The sequence below is a fragment of the Microcaecilia unicolor genome, chromosome 8 (genome assembly GCF_901765095.1).
Source record: "Microcaecilia unicolor chromosome 8, aMicUni1.1, whole genome shotgun sequence".
NCBI lineage: Eukaryota > Metazoa > Chordata > Amphibia > Gymnophiona > Siphonopidae > Microcaecilia > Microcaecilia unicolor.
Window position 1 is genome coordinate 163,975,016 of NC_044038.1, and position 23,557 is coordinate 163,998,572.

The following is a 23,557-nucleotide window of genomic DNA, read 5'->3' on the forward strand; positions in this document are numbered from 1 at the left end:
GGATGGTGTCAGGTGGACTGTCTATAAATAATGAAATGAAACTGGAAGAAAAGCCTTGCAGCAGAGTTCTGCTGTTCTGGAGGCCTGAGTTCAATTTTTGGGCTAGCAGGTACTGGGAATGGAACGAAGATGTGGGTGTATGGCCTTTGAGAGAGAGTCCAGCCATATTTACTAGCTTAATTCGTTTATGCTGGAAGTGCATTACTGCAGTGGTTGGTCTGGATGAGAAGGAGAAACACTGTTTTGTATAAAAGGCTCATAGTCCCAGCAAAAGCTGTCTGAGCTGGAAGCCAACAAAACAGGAGGAAACGGGGATGGGCAGTATCATTTCAAACCAGTGTCATTCACAAGTCAGTGTGCCTACTATATGCACATAGTGCACGCGTACATAATGGTTCACACACTCACACCGTATTGGAGGAGAGTGGACTATGTGCAAAATGCAAATTTCTGTGTACTATTAGTTTTGATAATCGGGGGAAATCTGTGGGAGGCTTGTTCGTTGGCGTGCACCCAAGGCACAGTACTCCTGCAGAAGTTGTTTCAGGGCCAGGCTGTAAAAAAAAAAAAACAACAAAACCTGCACCTATCAAACGGGAGGTTTCCACCCCCCCCCCCCTTACCCCCACTTACCCTGGTGGCTTAGTGCCCCCGGTAACTTTTTGAAGGGAGGAGAGAGTAGCACTCCTTTCTCCTTCCAGCATCGCCTCCAGCTATCCTGGGATGCACTGGCCAGGGTGCCACCATTTTGGAGGCAGTGCTGGAAGGATGGAGTGGTATTCTCCTCCCTTTAAAAGGTACTGGGTGGGGGTATAGTTGCCTACTGGAACCACCAGGTCTGTGCCGTTGGGGGTGGGGTTAGGGGGGCTGAAGGTCCACTATACCTCCAACTCTTTCTGTCAGGGGTCCACTGGACCCTCAGGACTGCAGTTTAGGCTGCCTGGTGGGAGGAGGAAGAAGGGAGCCTTAACCCTATGCCAACTTCAAGCTGTGCTCTGATCGTAAGAGCGGAATACCGCAGACCTTATTTATCATTTAAATCAGGTCTGTAGTATTCCCTGGCTCTGGTGGTGGTTGCCGCATCAGACCTCTCTGATCATTGTGCGCTGGTAAATGTGGGCGCTAGTGTCCTCTAGCCCCCGCATTTACCTTTGGTCATCGGGGCCTTGGTACTTGAAATTGCTGGCTGAAATTGAAGCTGATCTGTTTAAAATGTAGATATGCAATATGTTTTTCTTTGAAATAGTATGTAATTAATATAACGTCACTAAGTGGCCATTTACTAATGGTTGTATAGGAGTAATTCTGTTCCCTCTGTTATCTGAAGTTTTCTCAATGAATGCTTTTTTTCATATATAATGGACCCTGTGGCAGATAAAGCAAAAATAAGTTAGTAAATGACTCCCTAAATTATCAAAATATCATTTGATATTAACTCGGCTGCACGAGTTAATACCATTCTTAATTCAGTAGAATGTTTATATCCAATTCAAACACCATCACTATGGAAAGCAGACTGGAGTACTGCAAGGATCGCCGCTATCACTGATCCTATTCAACTAAATGATGACCCCACTTGCCAAGTCTTATCCAACCATGGCCTTAACCCTTTCATATATACAGACGATGTCACAATATACATTCCTTACAAAACCAAACTGACAGAAATCACCAATGAAATCAAGCTCGGCCTGAACATCATGGATTCATGGGCAAATGCATTTCAACTAAAACTCAATAAAGAAAAAACTCATTGTCTCATCCTCTGATCCCAACACAGTGCGGACAACCCCACAAGTATCAACACCCCAGATCACACCCTTCCTATCTCAGACAGCTTGAAAATCCTTGGCGTTACAATAGACCGTAACTTAACATTAGAGAGCCAAGTGGCATCCACAACAAAGAAAATGTTCCAGTCAATGTGGAAACTCAAACGCGTAAAGCAATTCTTAGAGGGAAACATTTCGCAACCTGATACAATCAATGGTACTAAGCCACTTAGATTACTGCAATGAAGTTAATGCGGGATGTAAAGAGCAAACCTTAAAGAAACTTCAGACCACTCAAAACATGGCAGCTAGGCTTATATTTGGTAAAACACGATTTGAAAGCGCAAAACCCCTCTGTGAAAAACTACACTGGTTCCCAATCAAAGAATGCATCGCCTTCAAAATCTGCACCTTGGTTCACAAAATCTATGAAGAATCCCCGAGTTACATGAGACTTGATCGACTTGCCAATTAGAAATACATCTGAATCAACACGATCTTATCTAAATCTGCACTACCCAAGCTGCAAAGGACTTAAATACAAAACTTACGCATCTAGTTTTTCCTACATAAGCACACAACTGTGGAATTCACTACCAAAGCCTTGAAAACGACCCACGACTACCTAAACTTCCGGAAATCACTAAAAACCAACCTGTTTAAAAAGGCATACCCTACCGATCCAACTTAAATGCCTAATCTCTGCAACACAACCAAACTAAAGCACGTAATGGGCATAACACAACTCTTCTGTTTTCCGATTCCCTAATGTGGCTGTGCCACATGAACTTGAACTTCAACATCACCCTGTATTCGCACCAGAGCCTGCAAAGGCCTCTCCGGTACTATGTTAGCCACATTGAGCCTACAAATAGGTGGGAAAATGTGGGATACAAATGTAACAAAAATAAATACAGTATCAGTTTCTTATTCCATAGTGTCCGCAGATCAATTCAGAGACTTGTGGGTTATGTCCCTCTGCCAGCAGGTGGAGATAACTTCTGAGGCTCACTATGTGTGGTCATACGTCGCCACCTAAACCTCAGTTTCCTTAATGTCTCTCTGGACTGGCCCAGAATGTGCCTGATGGGTTATACACGCCTTCCAGCAGGTGGGGACTGAGAACTCTGAATCTGAAGAGATCCAATAAGAGCCCTGGCCAGCTAGCCCCAGATCCAGTATTCTGTCTCCAGCAGGTGGAAGGTGGTGAGCCCTTCAGTCTCTTCGGACTTTTTCTTTAATATTTCATATTTAGTTGTTTCCGTTTACTAGTGGTTCTGCTCTGAGTTGTAGGTGGAAGGTCATATCCTGCAGCTCTGCATTGATAGGCACCTAGTCAGTTTCCTGGGCGGAGTTGAGCTTTGTTGAGGGCTCCTTGTTTGGTGAGAAGGGCACACCTGGTGGTGCCAGGTCCTTCCCCACTGCCCCCCCCCCCCACCCCTCTGGTGCTTGCCTGCAGTGTTACTAAGGGCTCTACTGTGGTTTTTGTTTTTCCCCCCCTGCTGTTCTCTTCTGCCTCCAGCCAACAGTGTTCCAAAAAAAGAAAAAAGCCCCACAAAAAACAAAAAAACCCCACTGTCACGGTCTCAGACTCTCGGACACTGGCACCACATGAGCCCTTGGACCGCTGCCAACAAACGGCAGCAGTAGGCAAGACCCTCAACCAGGACTGGGTAAACAGGCAAGGCAGGAGAAGCTGTAGACAGGCAAAGCTGGAACAACCGAACTGGATCCACAGGACTGGAACTACAGCAGTAGGCAAGCAGGGAATAAGGACAGAGCAACCGGTCTTCACCTGCGCTTGACCACCATTCCCCAGGGGTTGAGCCCCCAGGTGCAGGCGGCCTGCAGGACTTACTGGACCTAGCTTGCAGACAGACTAGACCAACAGGATTCTAAACAAGCTTGACTAACATAGGGTTCGGGACTACTGAGGATTCGGGATTCTCAGACAGGGAATAAGATACAGAACAAGCTTGACAGAAACAGGGTTAGGGTTCAAAACAGGAGTGCCCACAGGTACCCAGACAAGAACAAGGCATACAGGTAAGACACAAGACAAGTCAGAAGTGCTCCTAACAGCACCAAAAGGGTAAGGAGGGAAGCTCAAAAGGTAAAGAAGCTCAAACACGCAAGACAGAAGTGCTCCTAACAGCACAAGAAGACAGAAGTGCTCCTATCAGCACCAAACACTAACCTGGACCTTTGGCGTTTGCGAAGGCAAACTAGAAAGTTTCCAGGTGGCTAATAAGCCCATCAGCAGCTGAGCTCAGCTGCAGCAAACTCAAGGCAGCTAAGGGTGAGGCTAGCTGCCAAACTTCCAAGCAAGACTGGAGGGCTAAAATATCTGAACCGGACTGAAAAGAGAGTCTGGAAGGTCTGACAGCCACCGGTTCTGGCCACCAGAGGTTGAGAGGAGCACAAACCAAGAAAAAGTCACAATCGTGACATCCACAAGGACATGGGCATGGAGAATACGCCATTCTCTCCTGAATTTCTGTTACTGATGCACAAGTCATTCTTATTGAAGTGGCCAGGAGGGCTTCGGACCTGTTATGGCTCTAGAGCATCAGGATATCCTGGCCCTAATGCTGCTGCTGTGGACTAAACGGTCACTGGTGGAGATCCTGCGGCTCCTGGAGGAGGCCTCTGTGGTCTCTGGAGACAAGGACTGATTTTTTTTTTTTTTTGTGGGCCCTGTTGAACTCCCTGAAAGAGTAGAATTTTTGAACATCTCTCTTCCTGACTCTTGCTGTGCCTGCTCCATCAATTATGTCGGGGACTAAGCGACCACCCAGAACGTTTGTCACGAGACTATGAAGGTCCTCATTGCGGCATAGTGGGATATGCCAGATGGCTGGATTGCATGTGGCGGGGGCTGTCTCTCACCTTGATCCGCTCCTTGCAGGTGAATTGGAGTCATTACAGTTGCCCACCATGGACTCCTTAATTACAGCAGTTACTAAAAAGACCCCCTTGCCGGTGGAGAGTGGCACAACCCTGTAGTATCCCCATAAAATGTCCTTTAAGTTGGCAGCCCTGTGCGTGCAGGCGTCTGTATCCAGGTCATATGCAGCCTGGGCATGCCTTTCCTGGGTTCAGAAGGCAGCCTCGCCAGAGGATCTGGTCAGCTCTTTGCCTTCTCTAGAGGCTGGTCTTGCGTATCTGGCATATTTGCTGTATGCCAGGCTGACAATTTGTGCTTTGCACACCATTGCTCAGACACAACATACGCAGATATATACCAAGGATGTAGAACTGTGGACCTTCAAAGTAGCTGTAACTGACGCAGAGTATCCCTTGTGCCTCAACTGTTTCCTCTCAAGGGCCAAGCCAGGCTGGTCTCTGCCTCAGAAGACCTAAACCCTTCAGCAACAGTCTGGACTGGTCTAGCAGGCATCAAGGAAAACAGTTCGTTCATTTCAGTATACTGCTTAGACCTAAGGTCACGTGGTGGTCTGAGGGAGGAAGTCGTGTCTTCCATCTCTCCGGGACAGCCCCTCTCCCCTCGCGATTAAAACAGCGGAAAAACTCCGTGGAACCTCACCCACGCCGGCACATACTGCGGGGGAAAGTCTATGTATCATTTTGTTACCCGCGAAATGAGGGAGACGCCAAGCAGAATGACAAAAAAAAGCGCAGAAAAGCAGCACGGGCCCGAAAACAAGATGGCGCCGGGCCCGGCCCCAGGCCCGCCTTCGCAGTTCCACCCGCTGCAGCTCACCCAGTTGATTGAGGCGGTGAAGACCGCGCTTGAACCCCAATTTAAAAAATTGTCGGATCAGATGGCAGGAATCGAGACTCTCCTCGGCGAAACGACACGCAGAACAGGGGAGCTGGAGGTCCGAGTGGCTGAGCTGGAGGACTCTGGAGCAACCAAGGACGTGATAATAAAAGACTTGTGGAAAGAGCTGCAGAAACACACACAGCACTTAGATGACATGGAGAATCGGTCGAGAAGATCGAATTTGTGCTTGATTGGCATACCCGAATCGATCCCGGACAGGTCCCTAGCAATGCAATTGGAGCGCTGGCTGAAAACGGAACTAGCGCTCTCAGACAGTTTTGGAACATTGTGCCTGGAAAGAGCACACCGGTTGGGGCGGAAAACAGCAGGGGGAAATAGACCCCGAGCGCTTATAATTAAAGTGCACAATTTTCTCCACAAAGAAGAAATCCTGAGGGGTGCCAGAGCAAAATGGGACACCCTGGCATACGACGGCGCGGGAGTGAAAATATTTCAAGATTATTCCTCAGCATTACAAGAGCGCAGAAAGGCCTTCGCTCCCATGTGCCGCCACCTGGCTCAGAGACAACAAAGATTCATGCTCCTTTACCCAGCCCAGCTGAAAGTGTTACAAGAGGGTGGATGGCAGACCTATCGAACCCCAGAGGAAGCACAAGATTTACTTAAAAAAGAACCATCTTTGGGAGTGGACCAGAGTAATTGAAGGCGACACGGTCCAGGTAGCACGGCAATAAACCAGATGGCACACGCTCCCAGGATTGGTGAGGAACACAGCCGTTTGGCTTTTGAGGTGGGAACTATTGAACAATAAAATAAGAACTGTTAGGAGAATTAAGTTGTTGTGTGAAAGGTTGAGGTGACTGAGAGTGGAAACGGAAAGGGGGAAGTAATCAAGGGATTTTAGGAGTGAATGGAAATTACTATAATAAGAGATGGTTCAGGGGTGGGACATGATATCAGATAGAACAAGAGACAGGAGTATGACACAAGAGAGAGAGTGGCCTGGAATCACAGATACCACAACTGGGAGATGAGGTTTTAGGGAAAACACGATCCAAGAGGGGGGAGGGGGGATCCGAAATCACGAGGCCAACACCCCCTATTAGTGGGAGACACTTAGGAAATGGCATGGGGCAGAGAGGGAGGGATGGTAAGGGAGAGAAAACAGGGAGGGAGAGGGATGGGGGGGGAGGGAGGTTGCACAACGCAGCTTTCCACAGCTACATGCTCACACAGGTCAAAGGGGTGGCGGGCGAGGCTGGGTGCCCGTGCCCCGTGCGTATATAATAACAGTACAGCAACGAAGGTTCAAAATATTAAGCAGCAATGGCTAAGGCAATTCGTTTAGTTTCTTGGAATGTAGGGGGCATAGCAACACCAGTGAAAAGATCAAAAATGTTACAGGCGTTGCAGAGGCACAGGGCGGATGTGGCTTGCCTCCAGGAAACCCGACTCTCGGAGGAAGAACACACTAAATTGAAACGGTCGAGGGTGGGGGAAGTCTTCTCAGCCCCGGCTGGCGGCAGATCACGGGGAGTAGCTATTTTAATCAGGAAAGGCATTGCGGCAAAAGCAGAACTGATCACCGCAGATCCCCAGGGAAGATATGTCTTGGTACATTTGTGGCTCCAGGGCAAGGAGTACCTGGTGGTTTCCCTGTATGGCCCTAATACCTACACCCCAACCTTTTTTCTGGCTATAGTAAAACAGTGTACCCCATACCCATCGCTGAAACTATTGGTGTGTGGAGACTTTAATTTAGTGGCAAACCCTGGGATAGACACCACAAACCCATGGGAAGCGCCGCAGCGAGGGAGAAGGAGAGGGGCCCTCCAGGCGTTTATGAACACTTTAAATCTGGCGGATGCCTGGAGGGCCTTGCATCCAGAAACAAAAGATTATACCCACTTATCTAGGGCACACGGCACCAGCTCGAGGATAGATTATATAATGATAGACGGGCATTTCCATGGGTGCGGAGTGCAGGAATCGGTCCCACAGAGATATCGGACCACGCGATTGTGTAGTTGGAAATAGAGGCCCCATCAACAGGCAAAGGGCTGGAGATTCCCGGGGCACCTGCTTAGGGATAGGGAATTCGCAAATTACTTAAACACTAAATGGGAGGAATATGAGAGGTTTAACAAACAGCATGCGACAAACCCAAAGCTTTACTGGATGGCCTCAAAAGCGGTCATAAGAGGTGAAATAGCATTTACCCAAGCGCGTAAGAAAAAGCAGGCTAGAGCAATCTTGCAATTGGAATCCCAACTTCAGAAGGCTAAAAGAATATATATGAGAGCCCCGACCACGATAAATAAGGAACAGTACTTAGCCGCCCAGGTGACTCTTAACACCCTTATCCATAGCCAAACTACGAGAACTTTAACGTACTATAAATGCAGGTTACAACGGTTTGGCAATAAAACTGGCACTATGTTAGCGAGACTGATTAAAACAGGGGGATCAGGAAGAGCGACACTGGCAATACAGGATCACAAGGGGGTGTTAAAGCACAAAAGCGAGGACATAGGGCGGGTATTCTATGATTACTTTAGTATGCTCTATGAGGGGGTGCGAGGAAGGAACATAGAAACTTTAACAGCCTATTTAAAACGGGTAGGCTTGCCTAGGCTCCAGACGCAGAACATAGAACTGCTAAATAGCCCTATCACTGGAAAGGAATTGCAGGATACCATCAAAGAGTTGGCCCTAAGTTCAGCTCCGGGACCGGATGGTTTCATGGGAGAATACTATAAAATCTTACCAAAACCAGGGTTGGAGGCGATGGGGCAATACCTGGAGCAAGTAATTGAGGACAAAGAATTCCCGCTATATGCGAATGAAGCCCTAGTTACCTTGATACCTAAGCCGGGGAAAGATGGGACACTCCCCGGGTCACATAGACCTATTTCTTTGATTAATGTTGATGTAAAAATCTTGGCCCACATACTCGCCACATGCCTGGGCAACTGCTCCCTGATCTTATAGGGGAAGAGCAAGTGGGTTTTGTGAGGAATAGGCAAGCAGGAAGCAATGTCAGACGCCTCTTGATGGTGATGGCAAAGTGCCAGAACGGGAGCCAGCATTGATCATCAGTCTGGACGCCGAGCAGGCGTTTGACAAGGTGGACTGGAGGTATATGTTCGGGCTCCTCACCTACATGGGAATACAGGGGTGGTTTGGGGATGCATTGCGGGCGCTGTATAATAACCCCCGGGCAGCAGTACTGGTGAACGGAGTGAGGGGGGAGTCCTTTGAGATCTGACAAGGAACCAGGCAGGGATGCCCCCTTTCGCCCCTCCTTTTTGTGTTGGCAATGGAGCCATTACTCTGCGAATTGCGGTTGGATGGAGGGGGGTACCACTGGAGGGTGGTACAGTTAAAGCTCTGGCGTTTGCTGCTGATTTACTTGTGATCACACAGCACCCGGAACAGTCAGTAGCTAGGATATTACAGGTGGTGGAAGAATTTGGGGCCCGATCGGGTTACACACTGAATATTCGAAAGTCAAGGGCAATGGAGGTGCTGCAAGAAGATACGATTAGGCAAAGACTAAAGTTACCTATGGAATGGGAGACAGAGGCCATTAAGTACTTAGGAGTTAAGATACCCCAAAAGCTCCCCCAAATGTATGAATGGAATGTGAGAAAGTTGTTGAATGACACAAGATTGAGCCTGCAGATGTGGCAGGGATTCCCCATCTCGCTCCTGGGCAGGATAGCTCTCTATAATATGGTGATAGTGCCCAGGTGGCTGTATGTGTTCCAGACGCTACCCCTATATTTGGCCAAAGCCGATGAAAAGAGACTTAACAAAACTCTGCAGACTTTCCTGTGGGCGAAGAAAAGCCAAGAACTGCACTGTCGATGCTGCACCTGCCGGTGGAATTCGGAGGCTTGGGACTGTTGAACTTGCGTCACATGACTATTGCTAGCGGACTGAGACACCTAAACGACTGGCTGAGACATACCCAATACTTTACCCCAACCAATTTGGAGCTGGAGGAGGTGAAACAACGGCACATTAGTTACTTGCTGCATAGGAAGAGTAAAAGAGAGACTAGCTTGTTGGCCACGGCTCAGCTGCTGCCGGCGGCACAAGCAATGTGGAGCTGGCTCTGCCGGCATCACAGATTTTCAGCTCGAACGACCCCTTACCTTCCAATATGGAGCAATTTGGAATTTCCGCCAGGACAGACATATGCAGCTTTTAAACATTGGAAGGACAATGGGCTGGAGTTCCTCCTGCAAGCCATAGATGAGGAGGGGAAAATCAAACCATGGGTGGACCTTCGGGATCAGTTTGCTTCGAGATCCTCAGACTGGTTCCACTATTATCAGTTAAAACATTATATTGCAAGTCTCCCACAAGAAGCATTGACAGAGGACGTGCAGGAAGAGCTGAGATCGGCACTTTCACTAGGAGCACAGCAGAAAGTCCCACTAACGTACTACCATAGGCACTTAAAAGATATGACAACAGAGCCAGACTTTAAGACACTGTCAAGCAGATGGAGCACAGAATTGGGAGCGGAAATCACAGCAGCCTTGGTGCAGGAGCACTTATTAAGAACACAGATCAAACATACTATTGGGAACTCCAATTCAAGTTCACAATGAGAGCATACATACCCCCGAGACGAGCGTTCCACATGGGACTGTCGCTGGATGGAGCGTGCCCCAAATGCAAAGCTGAAGGGGCGACCTTGGGCCATATGTTTTGGAGATGTCCACATGTGAGACTTTTCTGGAAAACACTAACACAGCAGACTGCCGCCCTTTGGTCTATACGTTGGCAAATGGAAGCTCAGCTGTTGTTTGGACAACCCTGGTTGATAGGACACCTGCCAAAGGGTTGCCGGGCGTTTGTATCTAGAACTATAATGGTGGCAAAGAGGACAATCCTACTGGCATGGCTGTCCACAGAGGGCCCTGCAGTTCCCCAGTGGAGGGGACAGATGATCCACCTGCTGCGCACAGAGAGAACAGCCTTGGGAGCTAAGGAGCCTAAGCTCAGGAAAAACTTTTGGCACTGTTGGACTCCATTCTGGTTGACTTTGACGGCCCAAGCCAGAGGGCAGATAATGAACGTGATTGAGAGGGAAGTCATGTGGCTAAAGCGTGAAGGTTGCGGATCATAACTGTGCGAATTCCCGGGGGGGGGGAGTTGGGGGAGGGGATGGGAGGGGGGGAGAAAATTGTAAAAAGTTATTGGAGAGTGAGCAGCAATGAGGTAAAAGTAGAGTGAGCGGCAGAGAACATAGAAGGGCTATTTGGCAGGCAATGTGTTCAAATGACTTAGATGCTGTCAGGACTTATGTCAGATAAGCAAAATTGTACATGATCCTCAACAAATGTTGTCTTGTGATTCTCCAATAAAAATTATTGAACCATACTGCTTAGACCTAAGCGGGTCGCAATTTTTCATTTTACAAGCACTAACTAGGCCTGTCCCTAGTGGGCTCACAATCTAAGTAGTACATTGTATTACTGTTGTACCTGGGGCAGCAGAGGGATAAGTGACTCGCCCAGGGTCACGTGGATTTGCAGAGGGAATTGAACCTGGTTCTCCAGGATCTCAACCCTTGCCGACAATTAGGCAGCAGCGGGAATCAAATCCAGTTCTCCAGGTCTGCAACCTGCTTCACTAACCATTAGGCCACTCTTAGAGGGACAAAAGACAGTGGGATATGATAACCTCAAACTTAAAAATAAGACAAATGAAGCAAACAATTTTCAACTTTATCAGTGTTCTTCATCCACAATGGTCAGACTTCTGTCCTGGTTAAGGCATGGAGACCACATTGACGAACGAGAGAAAAGCATACTTCTGGGAAAATTCAGTGCACATTATTTTAAAACTATGCAAAATTCTGTATGCTTATATGTATTTGGTCAGCATTTCGGTAAAGGTATTTTATTTCCCATTGCAGCTTGTGACTCTGGGCAGTCGCTTAACTCTCCATTGTCCCAGGTACAAAATAAGTACCTGTATATAATATGTAAATCGCTTTGATATGCTGCCTTTGTGGTTACAAATTCCATCCCCCTTTCTTTCCCTAAAAGACTAATAATCTCTCTCCCACCCTATGATCAAACATCTCTCCCTTTCTCTTCCTTCCCTGCCTCTCCTCTTCCTCCAGTTACATTATCCTTTCCCTGTAATCCATTCTCTTCCTCTTCTTCGTCCCTCCCTCCCCCATGAGTAGTGTCACAAACTTGGTGAGAAGCATAAAACTGCTCTTATGGTTGCTAGAGTTCACTGCCTCGGCCATAGCTTCCACCGGTGGCCCCTCCACTTCTGCTTGCGGGACTCTAGCTTGCTCCCCTCCCTCCCACACGGGGTTCAGCATCTACCTGTTCTCAATCACTCCTCCCCTGTGGGTCTACCTCTTAAGGGTAGCCTTCTGTTAGTAGGCAAGTGTGTGTTGGAGGAGGGGGATGAGGTGATGAATCATGGGTGGGAAGAAATGCTGGATTGCATCAAGGACAGGGATTGGGAGTAGAAGAGAGAAGAAGAGATGTTTGAAGGAGACAGGAGATGCTGTAATGTGATTTAATTTTTTTAAAATTGCAATTAATAGTGCATTAATCAGTCAACTGTGATTAACTTGCCCTAGTATTTATTAATACAAGACTATTGAGTAGTAATTTAAACTTACAAAGTGCTTAGTCAAAAAAGCAAGTTTTTAGCGCTTGATGCAGATTTCCCCCAGAAGTACACTAATAGAGCACCATAGGTGGAGCTTCTTGCTTTCAACAACTTTTATTTCAGCAGTCCACCAACTCCAAGGGAGCTTCGAGTTTCAGGAAGTACCAACTTCTTGCTACAGCAGTGTTCATCCACAGTAGAAAAAATGTGGTGCTACCTGCAGATCGTCCCCCTGGCTTACCACCCTTCAAAACCCCTTGAGCTCATCTTCTCCTCCTATGCCCCTTTCCATACATAGACCTTTACTTCACCCAATTCTTCTGCACCCTACAGGATTGCCCCCTTATCCAGTTTTTTTTTACCCCGTCATCTTCCCTCCTCACTCATCTCCTTACCCTGTCTTCCAGCTATTTTCTCTTTCCACATATCCCTTTATTTGCTGTTGTCCTCATTCTCTCCCCCCTTGCCCTGCACACACACATCATTACCTCTTCCACACATGTCCCTGATGTTCCCAGCTATCCCCTATCCTTTCTCCTTCCAGTTCCCCTCTTGCCCATAGGGCCTTTATCCTCCCACCCACCACTCATGTTCTCTTAGCCCAGGCTTGTTCAAGTTCAGTCTTTGAGGGCTGTAAGCAGGCCAGGTTTTCAGTATATTCCTAATTAATGTGCATATGAGATTGGTATACAATGGATGTAGGGGACATGCACATTTGTCTCTTGCATATTCATTACTAAACTTAAATTAACCACTATCCACTCTTAGAATGCTATTCAGAAAAACTTTATCACTACTAAAGCGCTGTAGTACAAAATACAAATCCCTTTATAAAACCCAATACTCTCCCCACTGTTCTCACATACCATTCAAATCACATTCATACACTATAACACAACACACAGCTCAGGATAATTAGTACTCCAGCATGTGGATATTTAGCTGCAAAACTGTAGCCATCAGCTCAACATAGAATCATAACTCAGGAGAATGCAGAGATAACCCTACTGCAAATCATTCATCAAATCTTCAACGCTTCAACTGATGATCACATGTTAATACATAGAGTTGAAGGACCCCGGTTCTGACTGTAGAGAGAGCCTGCTGTAATTAGTGCCAGCAGGAACAGAGAGAGAAAAACTAGGTTAGGTGATGCTGGGAGGGATTTTAAGGTGGCACTTGCCACCCTATAGTGATGCCTATGCCCACGGGATTCCTGCGGACTCCTTGGCACACCGGTTGAAAAATGCTGCTTTAGACTATTACAGTAATGTGCAGGGTGCACCTTCAGACCCTGCAAAATATGGCTATCAAATTGTCTTCACTGGTGTCTAGTATTGTCACTCCCCATCCTGAACATTCCTTTTTGTTCATTTTTTTTTTACTTTATGGCTTCAAACAGTCTTAACTCCTCATACAAACAATTAGTAGAGATAAGAACTTCAACTTAAAATAACAAAACTCCCCCGCCCCCATGTTCTCAATCGAACAATTTGTCATCCTTCCAGTCCTTTAAACATGATTGAACTCAACCATACATTTGTCTTTCGGGGGGGGGGGGGGGGGGGGGGGGGTTGTGCCTTTCCTCTGGAATTCTCTCTGGGATGTTTAAGGAAAAGGGACTTCTTACAATAAATTCAAAACAAATCTCTAACTTTGTGGTACTGAGCATGTGGCTGGGGACACCTGTGCACAGATAGAATGGATGGTAGATGAGCATAATCAGTGACATATACTGTTTTAAGTCTCTGTTCACCTTTCATGATTACTACTTAATTTCCTGTCTTTTTTTTTTTTTTTTTTTTTTTTTTTATAAATATGAAGTTCTGATATACCTCTGGCAAGATGTGGTACAGAAAATTTAATAAACATAATCGTTCAAGCATAAACATTGGAAAAGTATTAAGATTCAGGAGTGGCATCATAAAATATTTTCCCATGATAAGATGGTAGATAATATGAAATGGCCTTCCAAAGAAGGTAAGGAGGCAAAAAACATTAACAATTCAAGGAAGCACTGGATAAACACAGGGTATTTCCATTGGCAAAGTAATGAAAAGAAAAACTAATTGGGCTGTGATATGTATGAGATGAGTAGGCCAGATTAGATGAGCCCTGCACAAATGTGAAAGCAAATAAAGGGCTTTTTTTACCTTGTCAGTTTTACTAACAGTTCTCAAATTTTCTCAGGTGTTAACTACTTGATACTGGTTTTAATATATTCTAGAATGTTAACAAATATTGTCTATTGACTAGCAATACATGCAGCTCAAATCTTAAATTTCTGCTTTGTGGTTTTTTTTCCCCTTACTTACCTGATTTCAACATGCATTGAAGGAATTGGTAAACTATCCACTGCTGATGGTAAAGCCTTCGCAGATCCTGAGGTGCTCAGAAGACTGACATCCTCCGTCAGCTGCGCATTGGATGAAGCTGCGGCTGCACTGACTCGAATGAGGGCAGAAAACAACCTTAATGCAGGACAAGTAGACAAGTATGCATTTTTATATTTGTGCTTTTGCATTTTATGCTAGTAAAGTTTCCAGTGCATTTTAAAAGGCCATAGTATACAGTTACAATTTAAATTTAATCTCTTAACTGTAACACATGAGTACGGTTTTACCTGCTGAGATGAGGACAAATTTTTGTGAACTTTAAAGCTCCTGTCTCCTCAAAGGATGTTACTTTATTCCCAGTATTGGTCTTAATAGCTGTTCCAAGAAGTAGATGCCACTTCTATGTACTTCTCAGCTACTCGGCCAAGTCTTCAGCTGCTTTTTGTGATGGTTCTCTGCAACAGTAGTTCTCAAACATGTTCTCATGAACTTGTATGAGGGAGATTTGCATGTGCAAACTAAAATGGTCAACCTAACCCTTCCTTCCTGGGCAGAAGCCCCCTGGAGAGACATCCTTGATATAAGAGTTTATTGCACCCCCTGGAAGGTTACAGGGATACTTTCTGCCATACCAAGATGATGCTCTTCTCCAAGGCAGTACAGAGGCTGCCAGACTGGCAGTAGACCCTCTCTACTTTTATATAGAGAACTTCAGAGATACATCTGTCCTTCTCAGCTCCTCCAAGTCTGCTATTCTAGCCTATAGAGCTTGAAATTGCTCTCTGAGAGCCAGGAGTGCTGTGCACAGAGTATATACACATGACCTCACCAACTCCGCAACACAACATAATTAAAGTACGTAATGGACATACACAACTCTTCCGTTGACCGTGCCACATGAACTTTGTCTTACCACAACATCACAACGCCTCTCCGGTACCATGTAAGCCACATTGAGCCTGCAAATAGGTGGGAAAATGCGGGATACAAATGGAACAAAGTAACCTGGGAGATAATCATATATTTGACGCTCAGTGCAAAAGACTGGCTAGCCCCATCTCATTGCTGGACTGTCTGCATCTTAGTATTAGGGAGTTCAGTTATTTGAAGTTGCTAAGGTAATATGGTTTCATATGCTACTTTAACTACTTTAAAGGAGACCTAGTATATTTTATGCTACTGTGTTTTGTTTGCTTCTCAATGCCGCTATTGCTTCTGGGTTATGGAAGGACATACATATTTAGGAGTTAATGTGATAAGATATATGTTAAAATGGTGTACAGTGCAGTGTTCTAATTCACTTGCTAAACAAAATTTTTACTGGTGTGCTAATTACGATGGCATAAAGAAACCCACAGAACCACCATGCACTGACAGGAAGGGAGATGTTTAAAAAAAAAAAAAAAAAAAATCAGGAGGAGAAAATGGTTAGACTACCCCCCCAACCCCCTGGTATTTGGTCCAAGGCATCCTAGGTCAAAGAGGTTCTTAACCATACACACTCTATGCCGTTGCTAGGCCCTCCAGACCAATGTTTCTTACCTAGTCTGGGGATGTATCCATCTGTTGCTGCCATCTTGAAAAGTGATATAACCGGACCCCTAGTGGTGTGTTGGGATACACTGCTAGTGGTCAGGTGTAGCTGCTGTTGGAAAATGGTTCCAGATCAGGAATGAGTGGGCATTGCTCCTTCCTCATCTGGCAGCTAGGTTTCTGTTACTCACTGGGTCCCATTGGGAAATTGGGGGTATGAGGGAAGAGGAGGATCTGGGGGGGACCACCAGGGAAATTAACCAAAAAGGGTCATTTAATGTGAAGTTTGGCACTTCACCGCAGATGATTTTGCTCCTACACTGCATCTGTACACATTTCAATCCTTTCTAGAAATTTAGTGAGAGCTAAATAGAGGAGAGATATGATAGTGGTCTGAGGCAGCTGAGGGGAGATATGATAAAGGTCTATAAAATGAGTGGAGTTGAATGAGTAGATGTGAAGTGTCTGTTTACGCTTTCCAAAAATACTAGGACTAGGGGGCATGCGGTGAAGCTACAATGTAGTAAATTTAAAACGAATCGGAGAAAATGTTTCTTCACTCAACGTGTAAACTCTGGAATTTGTTGCCAGAGAATGTGGTAAAGGTTGGCTAGCTTAGCGTAGTTTAAAAAAGGTTTGGACTGCTTCCTAAAGGAAAAGTCCATAGACCATTATTAAATGGACTTGGGGAAAATCCACTATTTCTGGGATAAGCAGTATAAAATGTTTTGTACTTTTTTGGGATCTTGCCAGGTATTTGTGACCTGGATTGGCCACTGTTGGAAACAGGATACGGGGCTTGATGGACCTTTGGTCTTTCCCAGTATGGCAATACTTATGATTTTGTGTTCACAGCTCATGTTCTAATGGTTAGCATCTTCATATCGTATGCTGGCATGATCATATCTGGTCATATAGAAAAAGTGTTTACAACTTAACTGTTGCTAATTTATAGAATTCATTCATTTTATGTTCAATGATTCTGCTTCCAGTCGCAGTTTGGCAGAAGCATGTTCAGATGGAGATGTGAATGCTGTCCGCAAACTGCTAGATGAAGGAAGAAGTGTAAATGAGCATACAGAGGAAGGAGAGAGCCTTCTTTGCTTGGCATGTTCAGCTGGTTACTATGAATTGGCCCAAGTAAGTAGCATGCAAGTTATGCACACATTTTAAAAGAAACCTTTGACCTGTTTGGGGAGTTTTTTCCCCTTCTCATAGATCTTGCTCTCTCATCCTCTCTCGCTACATCTGCATACGTACAATAGTATGAAAAAGTGTTTGCCCTATCCTGAGTTCATCTATTATTGCATATGTTGCACTGAATGGTCTAATATTGCAACAAAATGCAATATTAGACAAAGGTAGCCTGAGTATACACAATATGGTTTTTAAATTGATGCCATTTATTTAAGGAACAAAATTTTCCAATACCTATATCACCCATGTTAAAAAGTAACTGTCCATTTACTCAACTAATTGACCAAATTTAATTAATAATTAGATTGAAGCCAACCCTTTGGTGTCCTGTACCATCCTGCTTAGTAGGTTGTATTCCTCGCCTACCAGCAGATGGAGGTAAAGAAATGGACTTTCCATAGCATCGTTTCATATTATTCCAGAACTTGTGGGTAGTTGTGCCCATTGACCTGCAGGTGGAGATGTACAGAATTTTGAGATATAAACTCTGTGAGGCTCCATAGCTCTTCAGTATTTTCTGTTTCCAGCAGGTGTATGGCCATATCTTCCATGATTTCTCAGAGGAGTTTCTCCTGATCCAGGTGGTCATCTAACTCCCAGTTGAGCACTGTGAGTGGCTAATTGCTAAGAGCTCATAACTGGTGGTGTCAAAACCCTGTCTTCCTGGACCTGTCCTTTCCCTATGTATCCTCTTGTGAATGTCTGGCTCAATATCCTAGAACTTAGAGGATTGAGAGGGATGCAGTTGTGGGGGGGGGGGGGGGGGGGGGGGGGGGGGTACCTGGCAACGGCTCCTTGCATTGCTGCAGGATGAGTGGTGCTTGTCTTGCTATTCCTTGGCATGGATGCAGTGTAGAAGGGATCAGCTGGTCAGCGAGGGTAAGTCTGACCTTTTTTTCTTTTTGTTTCCTCCGTTGATGTTGGCAGGGCTCAGCTGTCAAAGGAGATACGTTTCAGAGGATTCCTGGCACTGTAATGGTGGCACACTCGGAGGCAGTTAAGAGGCGCTTCCTCTGCAGAGTGCGGCACAAATCTTCGGGTGGTATATGACCTGCAAATCAGGGAGATCTCAGGACATAACTGGTGGCTCCAGTGAAGGCGCGTGGGAGTTTCCACAGCCAAGCTTGCCACAGCAGTCAGGTTTGCCAGTTCCTCTCAGCGGAGCATAAGAATGAGGGCCATTTAGCTGATGCAGGGTGATGAGGACAGTGCTTTGGTGGTTCCCTTGCTTCAGCCTAGGCCTGATCTGGCACCTCAGGAGCAAGCTAGGGCTGCTCAGCCCTTTGGGGGGGGGGGGGGCAGGGAGGAAGATATATTTTCAACAGAATTCATTCTGCTACACCATCGGGCATTTCTTTTGAAAACAAGATCAATGAAATCCAGCACAGTCTGTTCTTCCTATTTAGCCAGCTCCTTATAAGCGGGCATGTTTAGAGAATTTGAATGGGACTGGCTCTCACTCTCCACCCTTGTCAGGTGACTTCGGTGGAGTCAGGGGAATCTTTCCTGGGAGATCTCCCTTCTGAGGAGGGAGATGACTGAAAGGTACTGCATCTTTCACAGAGAGGAGCACAAAGAACTTATAGGAGAGATGTTGGGGGTGCTGTCTGTTGAAGACGCCTTTGCTTCATATTCTGAGGCTTCTAGCTTGTCAGGTGTTTTTGTTTTGTTTGTTTTGTGTTCCCTGCCCTCCTCTGTAGGGACAAGAAGGTACTTGATTTACTTCATTATGCCAAAGGAGGATGGTACCTTCCAGCTGATATTGAACTTCAGAGGCCTGAATTGTTTTCACATGTTGCATTTTTGCATGGAGAACTTGTGCTCTGCCATTGCTTCCATGCAGGGGAAGAGTATCTTACCTCCCTGAATGTAAGAATCATATTTTCATGTTCCCATTGGTGGTCCTTGCCAACGATACCTGAGGTTTGCAATTTTGTGACATTTTCAGTTCAGAGCCATGCCATTTAGGTTGGTGACAGCCCTGAGGACCTTCTCCAAGATTATGGTGGTAGTCGCTGTTTACTTGAGGAAACAAGGCTTCGGCATTCATTTTATACCTCAGCGATTGGGCTCATTCTGGTTGCTTCTTTTCTGGACAGTGAATCCGTGATAGCCTTAGTCACTTGTCTCCTACAGCCCTTTGGATAGAGTATCTGGGGGTAATCTTCCACACAGACCAAGAGAAACTTCCCCCACCAGAGCGCAGACATGGAGTTGCCAGTTGGTGGTGGAAGTTTCCCTGCTCGTGTGCTGGGCGGAGAAGAATCTTCTGTACTTGTCTGCAGTTCACATTGCAGGCAGCTTAGCTAAGCGTTAATCTGGTGAATGTGATGGCTTGTTCTGCAGCAGTTTTCAGAACTGCAGTGCCAGATTTCCTCCTGTATTAGGGATTGCTTTTGGGTATCCTATAAGTTCTGAAATAGCGTGAAGCAGGCGTGTAGCTGGACCTCAGATTTGTTTGTTTTTTTGGGTTTGTTTGTTTTTTTTTTGGGGGGGGGGGGGTGCTGAGTCCAAAGTGGGGAGGCACATTTTATCCCACCTCCCCGCTGCAATACCACATACTGGGGCTGGTGGGTGTCCCCAAGTCTTCCTCCAGCAATGTTCACATCTGCCCTGTTCTCCCACTGCGCGCATATGCATGCTCAATTTCACTGAAACTTGATACATGCGTTGGGGGGGGGGGGGGGCATGATGACAAACATCACTGGAGGAAGGTGTCTTCTGGTGGAGCCTGGGGATCCCTGCTAGCCAACCAGCAGACTTTGGGGCCCCCCCTCCGGTTATGCCGTAGGTGTGAAGCAATGCTATGGAGTTGTTTTACCTGATAGATTCCAGAACTTGAGTAGTCATTCACATTGACCAGCAAGTGGAGATAGAAAATACAGAACTAAGCTGTGAGATACAAGCTTTATGTTGCTCTGTAGCTTTTCAGTATTTACATAAACAAGCAGTGAGGGAAAAGGCTCAGCTCAGCAACCCTGAAAAACAACAAAAGGTACTTGGAAATTCTTAAATGACAATAGCAGCTATGTATACAACGCTTGAAGAGGCTCTAAAGACAGCTAAAAATTGAGAAACCCAGACAACAGGAACATGCCAACTCACATACTAGAAGACATACAACACATGGTCAAGCTTTAGGAATAGTGTGAAGGACTAATGGAAAGAAAATTATCAGGTGAGGCATAATTTCTCCTTTCCCAGTGACCTCACCGGTATAATGGCTGGTGCTTTATGGAAAATTCCTAGTGTATTATTTCTACTGGCAGGCTGGTGCACCTGGTTCCTGATTCACAGACAAACTAGGTAGAGCACAGAGCATGACTCCGCAGCCCCAAGTCATTGCCCACGGGAGGTTCTCGGCTTGGTAGCCTTTCTACAGGGACAGTAGGTCCCCATCCCCTCTTTCCTCCTGCACCTTTTATGGGTGCTACTCTCCCCTAGCTCCCTGCAGCCAAAGTGGCCCTTGGGGGGGAGGCCGCAAAAGAAAAAGAGCCTAGCATGCTTTCTTCAGTTCATGTAAGCATTCCTGAACCATGTTGGGGAAGAGGACAGGGGTTTGGAGATTCTAGTCTAAGGGGGTCCCTTGTCAGGGGTTCCTGGACCAGAGCTCACCAGTGTCTCAATGTAAAGGAAAGTGATGATTAACTTTTTAAATTTGTCCATCTTAATGCTGAAGTTAAAATAAAAGTAAAGTTTCCATAGCATCCCTCTGGACCAGTGCAAATGAGTTATGCACTCCTACCAGCAGATGGAGACTGAGAACAAACTGAACTTCAAGTAATCCTATAAGTGGGCTGTGCAGTCCCAGGATGTGACCAAATTCTCCCCACCCCCAAAAAAGGAAAAAAAAAAACCCCCCAAAACCTCTGCAGCGTTGCAAGTTGATCTTGCCTTTCTCTACCTTGTGCAGTCTGCTTCTTGCTGCCCCGGCGTTTCTTTGTGTGAATCTCTGTGGGGTGCTGCGGAGTTGCAGTAGCTCAAGCGCTGCGCTGTTTGTCAGCACCGGGGGGGTGGATTTGGCAGTGGTTTTTGTGCAGCTCCTGAGCAGTCTGAGTTGGGGAGTGTGGAGACAGGTCAGGCAGTAGCGCTGGTTTCGGTATCCGGGGCCTTGGTAGAACCGACCGTTTCGGGTGAGCAAGTTTGGGCAGTAGCCTTTTTTCAGTGGGAGCCACTGCTATTTTGTTTAGTGCGTTGGGCTCTGTCAGGCTGGTTGTGCTGGGTTCCTCAGGAGTTGATTTTCCTCATGAAATTTGTTCTGGCCATTTACAAGGCCTTTTGTTTGAAGCAAATGGGGGCTGCACTGCAAGAGGGGGCTGCACTGCAGGGAGAACCCTCTTCCTTGCCTCCATCTAAGCACCATCAGGGGGCTTAGAAGGACGAGGAGGACCTCATGGAGTCTGCGTTTCCTGTGTCTCTGAGGCTTTGCCGGCCTGGTCTGAGGATGTGGATCAGGAGCTCAATCTGTGAGGGACAAGACCTGGCAGAGGGAGCTTACATGGGGGGGGGGGGGGGGGGGTGGACCACTTGGTGCATATTTTTCATTGTGAGGAGCTCATTCCTTAGCGTCCCTCTGGACCAGCCCAGAATTTGACTGATGGCTTGTGCATACCTTCCAGCAGGTAGAGACTGAAAAAAAAATAAACTGTGACTCTAGCGAGCCAATAAGAGCCCTTGCCAGCTAGAGAGAGATCCAGTAATCTCAGTCTCCAGCAGGTGGAAGGTGGTGAGCCCTTCAGTCTCATACTTGATTTCTATTCTGTAATTCTTGTCTGATCTTGTGCATTTAAAACAAAAACCTGGTTTTCAGAGGCAGAGGTCTGTAGGGGTCTTTTGGTGCCTCGGGGGTGTTACATTCGGGAGGCCGAGTCTCTCCCCCCATTCCCTCCCTGAACCTTGTTGCTGCTTACTGCCTTACTTATTAGTGTTCTTATTAAAAAAAAAAAAGAGAGGATCGATTCCTCAAGCTCTTCAAGGGAAGAGCTTTTGAGGTGGGGAGAGGCAGCCATTAAGGGTAAAGACAAGGGGACCAGCCGGCCTGCTGTTGCTTTGCTGTGCCGTGCTGTGATCTGTTCCTTTAAAACGAGCAGTGCAGCTCCTTTTCTCACTCGCATCTTTGCTTTTGGTTTGTAGATCAGCTGTTAGCGATGTTGGAGAAACTCCGCCGCTGCTCCGTCTGTCGGCGGTAGGGGCTGGGTGTGACTGGAGTCTATAAGTACTGCACCGCTGCGGAGGAGCAGGGTGCAGGAGCTGGGAAATCGTTGGTAGCGGGGGGGGGGGGGGGGTCGCATCTCCCTCGCTCCCGGTGCCATTTTCGGTGGGAAACTCCGCCATGTTGGATGCCTCGCTGCCGGCTGCTTCTTTAGGCTTCTCTCGTTGCTGGGCCTACTTCTGCTAGTCTTTCGCCCGTTTTGGCATCGGGTGAAGGAGGTTTTCCTCCGGAGTTTGTGGTACCAAGCTTTTCTGCTACACAAAGCTGCTCCTGTGGATTTTCCAGGGAAAAGATCTCTGGAGGGTGCCTCTGTGGTCAGAAAACGGCCTAGACACCCTGAGGAGGCAGAGCAAGATTTTTTTTTTCTCCTGATTAGGAGTTGCCAGCCTTAGAAGAGGAGGCATGGTTCCCTGAGGAGCATTTTGCTGAGGAGCTGGATCAAGCAGCGGATGGTGAGGAATCTCTGCCTGTGGGATCCTTCGGTGGTAAGGATTTTTCATAAAGATGACCTTCAGGAGCTTATCTCTCAGGTTTCTTCTACTTTGCATTTTGATGACCAGGATACCCAGGTGGCTGAGCCTAGAAAGGTGGATTTGTTAAGGGCATTCTTTGAGCAGGTAATCCTATGCATCAGGATATTAGAGATATTATCCAGGCTCAGTGGGAAGTTTCTGATTCTGCTTTTAGGCTTGCGAGATCTGTGGTCAGTCTTTATCCGGTTCCTGACTTGGATAAAGATCTTTTGCGCACCCCAGTAGTGGATGCGATGGTTTCTGTGGTTACCAAGTGAAACACTGTCCCTGTAGATGGTGGCACGGCTCTTTGAGATCCCCAGGATCGCCATATTGAATACTTGCTAAATAATTCCTTTGATTCTGCTCTGACAGTGCAGGCTGCAATTTGTGGGTCCTTGGTAGCGAGAGCTTGTTTCCGCTGGTCCGAGAGAGTGTTGGACCATTCTTCAGATGATCTTTCAGCTATTGATAATGAAGTGGCAAAGTTGGAAATGGGTTCGGCCTTTTTGGCAGATGCTCTTTATGGTTTGCTTTGGGCTTCTTCTAAGTCCATGGCTCTGTGTCGCGGCCCGTCATACGCTTTGGCTGCG

General features: G+C 46.6%; 1 protein-coding gene across 1 annotated transcript in view; it reads left to right on the forward strand.

Annotated features, from left to right (window-relative positions):
* LOC115476533 (ankyrin repeat and KH domain-containing protein 1-like) overlaps positions 1-23,557 on the forward strand; it is a 321,971-nt gene that overhangs the window by 39,928 nt on the left and 258,486 nt on the right. Inside the window, 2 exon segments of the mRNA XM_030212956.1 lie at positions 14,512-14,668; positions 17,036-17,183. Coding sequence (XP_030068816.1) covers positions 14,512-14,668; positions 17,036-17,183 — 305 coding nt within the window.